Source organism: Alligator sinensis, unplaced genomic scaffold (assembly GCF_000455745.1).
Source record: "Alligator sinensis unplaced genomic scaffold, ASM45574v1 scaffold839_1, whole genome shotgun sequence".
In the NCBI taxonomy this organism is placed as follows: Eukaryota; Metazoa; Chordata; order Crocodylia; family Alligatoridae; genus Alligator; species Alligator sinensis.
In genome coordinates this window covers 992,718-1,002,166 of record NW_005841885.1, presented here as the reverse complement: position 1 = coordinate 1,002,166, position 9,449 = coordinate 992,718, and the positions used below count along the sequence as shown (strand labels likewise).

At 44.5% G+C, this 9,449-nt stretch overlaps 1 protein-coding gene across 1 annotated transcript in view; it reads left to right on the top strand.

The window, feature by feature from the left end:
* The window catches only part of EEFSEC (eukaryotic elongation factor, selenocysteine-tRNA specific), a 202,818-nt gene that overhangs the window by 629 nt on the left and 192,740 nt on the right, over window positions 1-9,449 (top strand). The window contains exon 2 of the mRNA XM_014516960.2: window positions 5-199. Coding sequence (XP_014372446.1) covers window positions 5-199 — 195 coding nt within the window. The remainder of the gene's footprint in view (window positions 1-4; window positions 200-9,449) is intronic.

Sequence of the window (9,449 nt, the reverse complement as noted above, 5' to 3'; positions counted from 1 at the left end):
CGAGCGCTCAGCACCGCCGGCTCCACCGCCTCCTTCGACCGCGCGCCGCAGAGCCGCGCCCGCGGCATCACCCTGGACCTGGGCTTCTCGTGCCTCTGCACCGCGCTGCCCCCGCGCCTCGGCCCCGGCCCCGGGCACCTGCAGTTCACGCTGGTGGACTGCCCCGGCCACGCCTCCCTCATCCGGACCATCATCGGCGGTGAGGGCCCGTCCCTGTGCCTGTCCCTGTCCCTGTCCCTGCGGGGGTGCGGGACCCGGGCGGGCGCGGGGGCATGAGTGACATGAGCCCCCCCAGGGCCGGGACAGTGGCACTGACCGTCACAGGCGTAGGCACGTTGCAGAGACAGATGGGCAGACACAGGCATAGACATGGATGCAGAGACACGGAGGGACACAGAGGCATAGACTTGGATGCGGAGATGCAGACAAACAGACACACGGGTATTGACACGGATGCAGAGACAGACGGGCAGATACAGGTGTAGACGCAGATGGATACACAGGAGTGGACACAGATGCAGATACAGACAGACATGTGGGTGTAGACACAATGCAGAGACATGGACGGACACACAGGCGTAGACTTGGATGCAGAAACGCAGCCAGACATGCAGGCGTAGACACAGATGCAGGCATAGATATGGATGCAGAGACAGAGGGATGGACACACAGGTATAGACAAATGCAGAGACGCAGACAGATGGACACACAGTTATAGACATGGATGTAGAGATGCAGACAGACAGACACACAGATGCAGACGCAGATGTGGACACGGCAGCAGCACAGGCACACAAGAGACAGATGGACAGACGGACAGAGAAGCAGAGACAGACATGCGCACAGACATGCCTGCTGCCGGATGAAGCTCCAGTGTGGATCCGGCCTCTTTGGAGTCAGGAGCGCTGGTTCCCCTGTGGTGGGTTGGGAAAAGGCCCATGTAACCGCAGAGGGCAGGTGGATGTGCACCTTGTAGACTAATGTGCACCTTGTAGACTGAACAGGAGATGGATAGCACGAGCGTTTGAGAGCCCGAGCTCTGGTGCTGAAAGATGTGCACAGGGCAACGTAGCAAGCAGAGTGGACTCCATGTAACAACAGCCAGGAGTGGGCCCACATTGGGGATGTCTTTACTGGTACCAGAATAAGTACTGTGGGGAGTGGACTAAAAAAAAGGGGCTATGCGCTTGCTGGTCAATGAGAGGAACAACCTCCCCAAGCTTTTCACACCTTGTTAAGGCTCACCTTGCTTCTCGGAACCCCTTACTCTTCTAATTGCAACCTTGACATTGACGGGGCTCCGTCAGTCTGGGCTGCTTTAGAAGCCTTGAAGTCATTTCCCCCTTGACTTGGGTACAGGGAGAATGGCTGGGTTACAGTATAGACAGTAGGGCTGAAGAGTTCCTAGGTGCTGAAATGGTTTAGGCAAGTAACTGACCTGCAGATAATGGGAGTTTGTTACAATATAAGTAAATAGGGGAAAGATTTGGACCAGCATCTTGCTGTTCAGTTGAGCAAATCATACAGTTTACCTGTATAGGTATAAATACAGTACATTATGCCAGTATACTTGACCTGTAAAATGCTCCTCATGTGGATGAGGCTCTATTGGCAAAGCTGTGCTTCAGTTTGTGCAGGTGGTTGATGGTTTTATTTTACTGGTACAGTCTATTTTAGAAAAAGTGCAGTTTTGCCTGTATGACTGTGGACAGTAGGAGCTTCTGTTGACAAAGTCACATTGCTGAAGGTTCACATGTCTTCCCTCCAACAGGCTAACTAGGCTAGAAGAGCTCTACAGAGTAGACTTGGCATAAGACTTGTGTTGGTGTCAAAAAATCACACCCTAGCTAATATATTCATGCTAATACAAAAGTTGCATGTAGACTGTATCTGTCCCTCCAGGGTAGGTTCAGAGTTAGTGGCTGGGGAGGTAGGTTTGCTAATTTTTAAAGCATATATATATATTTAAAAAAATCTTTGTTGCTAAAAGGGGCAGTGTGTTCCTTCTTAGTATATTTCACAGCTCTACATTTTTAATCAGATTTCTCAGTTTTCTTGGAATTTCCTTAATTTAAAATGCTACAGGTTGTCCTGATGAGGAGCTCAAATGTACACTTGTTAGAAATTCAGATGCACAATTCCTTTCCTACTGTGACCCATGTCAAGCTATAGATTTGGAAGCACTGTATATACTTCAGTGACCCTTCATTTTATTACCTTTTTGTGTAAGAAGATGGGTGAAGGTGAATCTGACTTATTTCAGCTGCATGTTTCAAATAAATTCACATTGGCTGGGGGGAAAAATAACTTCCACTTCCTGAAAGGCACTTATATTTGCTTGTATAGTAAGGCTCTTGCTTGCTGTAAAACGGAGGTGATTGAATCTTGCTCCATTGAAGCCTTTCTTGGCAAACCTAGGAGCTTCTGTATTTGTTCAAAACAAAATGCTTTTGTATTACTTAATACAGGTGGTAATATCAGAAAACTTCATGGCAACTTTTCCATGTACAGTTTTTGGGGGAATGAACTTTAGGATAGAAAGTTGAGCAAAGATCAGGAAAGCCTGTTGAAAGGGGATTTGATGTAGGGAAGTTAAGGTTTTGACTTCTCTTTGGGTATGAATTCTCAATAAAAGGACTTTGAGATCATCATATGTCTTCTGACTCCTGTAGAGCCTTGGTAGGGTGAAAGCATGATGAAGACTGCCTTGTTTGGGGTCATGTGTTTGAAATTCCTGTGTCCGGGTTGTTTTAAACAGTAACGGGTCTCGGTACGTGCTGGAGAGAGGGGCTTTTTTGAGTTTAGATGGTACTAATTTTCACAAATATTGTTTAGAAGTTATAGCATTTTTTATAATGTTGTTACTCCTTTGTTAATATTTATAAGTACTGGCATAAATAAACCTTCTGTGTTCTCTAGAGAGAGAGTTACTTGCAGCTAAAGTTGGAGACTTAGCTAACGTTAATCTGGTGTTTTGTGAGAGACAATACTTCTGACAGTAACTGGCACAAGAGACGTGTTTAGGATTGAGAAGTTATGCAAGTGAGTGGCAATGGTAACATAAGAAAGGCCTATTTTAAATGCAAAAAATGCTTACGTTTCTGGTCCATATGTCACCAAAATGCATTAACCCTGGACTCTGAAGTGTACTGTTTCTTGACTAGGAGTTTCAAAATGAGCAGCAGCAGGTCTAACTTCCTTCAGAACAACCCAGTTGGTGCTCCTTAGTGCTTATACACAGGGACCTTCTTTAGAATGGGTTTGTTCCCTGTGCCTTTTCTTTTCTGAGGCTGATTTTGGAGATTACCCGCCAGTTGGAATGAGAACCCACCAGCTCATTTCATATATTCATGAGAAAAGTACCTTTTGTGTAGCTTTACTACTTGCCGGTGATGCCTCTGATGCCTATGGCTTTGTGTCCTCCTTTATAGAATAACAGACACTTATTGCTTCAGTTCCCTGGCAATTTGGAGCAACTGTTCTGTTGCTCAGCAATTACAGGGAGAGGATGACCATGTATTGCATTTCAGAAATCTGTGGGTTGCAGTTAGCCTTCAAACTGTGCTTTGTTTCACAGCAGATGTGGTTGGTCATTTATACAGACACCTGTATAAGTTATTTTTCAAGACCAATATTTATTCTGGTAGATGGGATGGTTTTCTTGGAGGTGTCTGTGTAGACAGCTGCATTTGGATTTAAGTCTCTGTAAGAAACTGCCAAGATCTGGCAGGGCCAAACTTTCCATTGAGCTGTTCACTCATAAGCAAGACCTAGGTGGGTGCTAGGAGAAAATCTGTTTTTCATCCACTCTGTGGTGTTGAGTAGATAATGGGTGGAACATGATTTTTCATCAGTACCACAGGGTTCTCATTTGCTGCTTTTCTTTTAGCTTTACAAAGGAATTTGGATTGTTTGGTCCCAGCTGTCAATATTATCTGAATATAACAATTACACTTTCATTGCTCACTGAACATGAAGTATAAAAAAAAATTCTGAAGAGTAAGAGAGGATGAGGGTTGTGGACAGTGGATTAAACAGCACAATGGAGATTGTTTCCTGCAAAAATAATTCTTTATTTATAATTGTTCAGACACATGGAATTACGTATAAAGTAAGCCAGATCAATTTAGTTCTGATTGTAATTCTACCCAAAGACTGGTTCTTGTTTTAGTAGAACACTGAGACCAGATTAGCATGACCTTCTACAGCATTTTCATATCAGGAAATGTACAGAATGGAAAAGGCAAAATTACAGAAATAGAATACTGCGGTAATAGAATATTGCAATTAAAGAAATACAAAGTAATGAAAAGTGAAGGAGGAGTGTACTTTTCAATTGTCTCTGACAATGCACTAAAAATTCTTGATTTCGGTTGCAGAGTAAAGCTTTGATACTACAGTCTGATCTGTGCATGTCCCTCAGTCTCATTTGGGTTCAACATGATTGGAGCTTAAGTGAAATATAATCTAATTAGTTCTCTGTATTGGAAATGGTTCAGTTCTTGGATACTGGTATTGCTTGCTCTTCTACCTTTCCAAAACCGTAAGTCTGACTTCCAAATCAGAAGCTTTAAAAAAAAAAAAAGATTATTTTAATCCTGTTTCTACCTTTTGAACCTCTAGATCTCAAATTTTCAAGATTTTCTTTGCAACCACAAAGGCTAGTAACATCTGCTTGTTTTTCTTTTTTAAATGAAACCTGTGATTCTCTTGTAATCGCAGCACTCCAGGAGCCGGGATTTCCAATACAGTGTCAAGTATTATGAGACTTGCCATGGGATCCTGAGTGGGAGATGCTAAAAAGTACGTTGGGTGCTGTATGAGATGGCAAATACTTTAAAAATGAACTCTTTTCTTAGAATCAGGAAGGAAGAGAAATGTCAAAATTTAAATCCAAATATTCTTTTATGTACATCAAACAGAACAGGTAAAATCTGTGGTCTGTAAAGTAGGTATGATGCTAAGGAGGCCTGATTAATGGTAAATCACTTAGTGATCCCCAGAAAACCTTAGTGGTTTTATATATACGTGCACGGTGTTATTTGCGGTAGTGTTTAAACCTCTATTTGAAGGCTTTCCCAGGGTGGCAGTTACTTTTTAAAGAGCTAAATGAAACAGTGTGTCCCTTCATATCATATTGGTACTAGCTAATTGTCCTTAAAGGGTTTCCCATAGCTGTGTCTTGTATCCTCGCCTGTTTGTCTTGTTGTTATGCAGGACAGCATTTGACCTTGCAATACTTTTCCTGGTAACACCAAACAAGCCTCACCGGAGAGGAAAGTTTCAAGTCTAAATGAATGCAGAACGTTTGAGCAGTAACCAAATGGAATGGAAGATGGAAGTCATATTTCATTCTGTGTGGTTGCATTTTTCTTCTTATAGAGCTTGCCCTTGAGAACAGAACATATCAAGTGTTAAATCAAAAGAATTTTTTTACCTACATGCTAGGAATAGAAAATGTTACAGGCAGCTCCACCTATGATGTTGTCTTAAGGTTTTAGCCCGGAAGGTTATATTCAAGGTTGGAATGAGAATGACTGACAGTAGACTTTTTAATATATTACTTTTTAGGTCTTAGTTACATTTTACACCCCATCACTTTCAGTTTGTTCTTGGACTCTGAAACCCAGTGGTTTGACCTAGCAGTGAAGTATTGAAACAGACTGGGAATCTCCATGCTGCCATGCATTTCCCTGGCTTTTACTAGTGCCGCACTGCTTCAACTTGCTAATTTTTGGGGGAGGGTAACTGAGGAGGGCCACAAAACAATAGTCTGAGGATGTGGGTAAGAGGGGTCAGTTGTAGTAATAAGGTTATATGATTACACTGTGAAGATGCATGCACCTCATTGTGGGATGATTTACATGTATATACAAGATCAACGTCTTTGACATGCTGCTTATGGGTGTCATCGTTAAGTGTGCAATGCTTCCCCTGTGTATCATCACATGGCCTTATAAAATAGAGAAGGGAGATAAGTGATGTGCTGGTCAGGATTCTCTCTCAGGCAGGGCCGTCCTGGGGGGTGTGTGCAAATTGGGGTGACTGCCCTGGGTCCCATGCTTTCAGGGGCCCTGCGGAGCTGGGTGGAGTGGCCACAGTGCCTCTGTGCTGCTGCTGGCTTCATGTCTGGCTGCTTGGCACCCACTGTCGGCGAATCCACCGCCGGCTTCCTCACGTCTGGGGGCAGGGCCCCACACAGACTGATTTGCCTTGGGCCCTGCACCCAGCTCGGGTCATCTCTGCCCACGGGCTCCAGTATTTCAGGTTCCCTTTAAGTTGTTGCTCAGCGTAGAATGGCTGCTACAGTTACCTCTACAGTCAGTGTACAGCTCTTACTTTTGAGAATAGTACAAGAACATGGTTCAAGTTCGTTTCTGGTTATAATGAGAGACTATGATGTGTAATTCCGTATTTTTCCTTGTGGCAAGGTGGCCAATCATATAACCAAGGCCATTGGTTGCTGTTTGGCTTGGTAGTGGTAAAGATGCTTGAAAATGGTCTCCCAGTTATGTAGAGCTGTAAGCATAGACGTAATTTGCTGAAAAAAGAAACTTCATTTGGAGGATGTATTCTTAAGTTTTGTCACAAACAGCAAGATGCTCATCAGCAGATTGCATAAGTGAATTTCCATCTCGTGGCTGAATAATTTTCTGTAATCTAAAATGTTGCTTGTTTCTGTTTGCAGTTGCAACTTCTCTTTTCCTGCTAGCATCACCAAGAGCCAAAGGCCCTATCTGGGATTGAAGCAGAAATGGTAATTCTAGGAGTAATACATTCCGCCTTGTCCATGTGTGTATTGAAGTGCAATATCACTTGATAGACATGAGTGGTGGTGTCAGAAATGTTCTTTGGATATTGGTGCAAGTGTAAGCCAGTGTTTTGGTTGAGGGATTTTAATCCATCTGGGCTAGTCTGTGTGCTGCTGCTTGTTCTGAGTTTCTCTTTTGGTACTGAGCCTTATGAATTTCTGTGAAGGTGGAATTATCCTTGTCTGAGGAATAGGGCATTGGTTCATGCATTTGTTCTTCATAGGCCTATACATCCAGTAGGGTCCTGAATGGTTTCTTGACTGAGTTCAGCAGTAGGAGAAGCCTGCAGAGAGGTTTTACAAGTTAATCTTCCAGGAGAAACTCAATCCTCATATTTCATGTTAAGACCACTCTGCGTAGCAAAGTAGTTTAACCAGTAGCAGATTTCTGACTTGCTGATGGTTAATTTCATGCCCTCCAAAGGGTCAGTGCACGAATACAGAGGTACATGATTACCTCATCCCGGTCACCCGCCCTCCCCACACATGCAGTAAGGGATACCGTACTGTTTGTTTTAGGTAAGCTGTTTGCAGATGCCCTTTATATGCTTGACTTGGAGTGAGCTGAGCTGGGTTCTCAAAGAATATTTGAAAAAATGGATTTTGCCTATAAAGTTCAAAGGACAGGGTAGTCTTATCGAGCTTTAATTGGAAAGCTACTGCTTGACCCTGGTTGTCTAAACCTGTGGGGAACTTTCGACAAACTTGTAGAGTTGTAATCCTTATGCCTGTCTGAACCTTTGACCTTTTTTACTTCATAACCAGAGCTTCATTGTCACCTTTTGTCCCTACAGTTCCTTTCAAAGAAGGCTGCCTGGCCAGTGTCTGTTTCCACTTTGCTGCTGTGTTCACTTAAGGAAGGGTAATTCATACCTGATACATTGAAAGGGCCAAGACTTCTGAACTTGCACAAGGACTCGGGGAAGGGAAATGAGCAGAGGGAAAGCATGTCTTGCTAATGCAAATGAGTAGCGAACACGTGGTTGGGAGATCAAGGGAAATGTGAGCTCAGTACCAAAGTTCATGTTTGGTCGGAGGTAGATCATTTGTAAGACTGTGGTGGCAGCACTTTGTCAGTAGAAAATATTTGATACATTTGTTCAAAAACATAATGGATATTTTTGTATGCAGGTATGTAGACTGTCAGTCTAGTACGATTGATATGAGCATTTACCGGCTGTTGTACAAAACCTACTTGTCTTTCCTTTTTATGAGGTTGATAATGTTGATATTTTTATTTACCCTCGATGAGTGAACAAGTAGGATTTTACAAGGCTGTTCTTCCCCAAGATTTGACCTCCAGCCCTGCTAATTCCTTCATTTGGTCACCTAACTGGAAGGATGCAGTGGGGCTGCAGATATAGTCCAAGAAGTAGGGTCACCATATTATTTTGAAGGAAATGTGGGACGGGAGTGCCATCTCTTCCCCCACTTCTTGTCCCTCCCTGTCCCCTGCCCCCTGACCCCGTGGCTTCCAGGAGCCCTGATTTTGAGGCAGGGCAGAACAGCGTGGAGACCCATGGCTGGGTTTCAACCCCTGTGCACAGAGGCTGGATCTTGTTGGGAGCAGCCCCCATCCTAGCCTCTACCAGCCTGTGATGCGTGGCCACACAGTACTTCCCCCCCCGCCACTGGTAGCTGCTTGGGGCCACCACACATAGCCTGGACCTTGGCAGTAGCCGCAGTGGCAGGGCATGAGGCTTTTGGTGGTGGGCGGCCATCCCAGCTCACCCCCATGCAGGCCCGAACCCTGGCTCTGGCTCCCGCCCCTGGCCTGCCTCCTTCTGGCCAATCCCTGCCACAAGCAGGAGGAGTAGTGCCCTGCCCAGCCCACCCCACCCCACGTCTCCAGCCGCTGCTCAGGAGGAACTGGGCTGGGCACGGCACGTGGCTGGGATGGCACCACTAATCCAGGATTTTTGCCTTGATTTTAGCTAACTGGTGCAGATGGCCTATGAAATCCAGGACTGTCCTGGCCAAACCAGGGCATATGTTCACCGTGCCAAGAAGGGAAGGAGAGCCATTGCCCCTCTGGCATTGTAGAAAATGCCAATGAGGCATCCTGGGAGAACTTGATCCACTTGCATGTATTTAAGATGATGGGGGCTGGAGCAACTGGGCTTCAGTGTGAGTCCTGTTGGGTGTGGGGAATGGATGGGAGTGGGTGTCCTTTTGGGAGCCCTACAGCCTGGTTATTAATGCAAAAAGCATCCTCAATTTTTTTTTATAACAGCCCAGATGTGTATGTATTAGGTTGTTATACCTATAAAGCATGTTGGGTTGTCATCTATCTTCTTGCATACATTGTTATCCATTCACCATGGGTTTTTTAAACTTTAACCCATTGGGGAACAATCCTTAGTTGTAACCCTCTGTTGATTGTATTGTATTGGAATGAGATATTTGAATATTGGCTCATTAAGATCCAGATGCTGGACAGGGAGACCAGATCTGAGTAGCTCCTGTAAAAGTTGCTTCTAAAGAACTTCTCGAATGTCATTTGAATTTATAATACAATCTTCTGGATGCAGGTCAGTTGGCCCAATGGTAGAGTTCTCAACTGCTATATAGGGAGGCTTAAATTTGTTTCTAGACCTCTTGACCTGGCCGGAGTAAAAAATGTGAGAGGAGTGTGTTT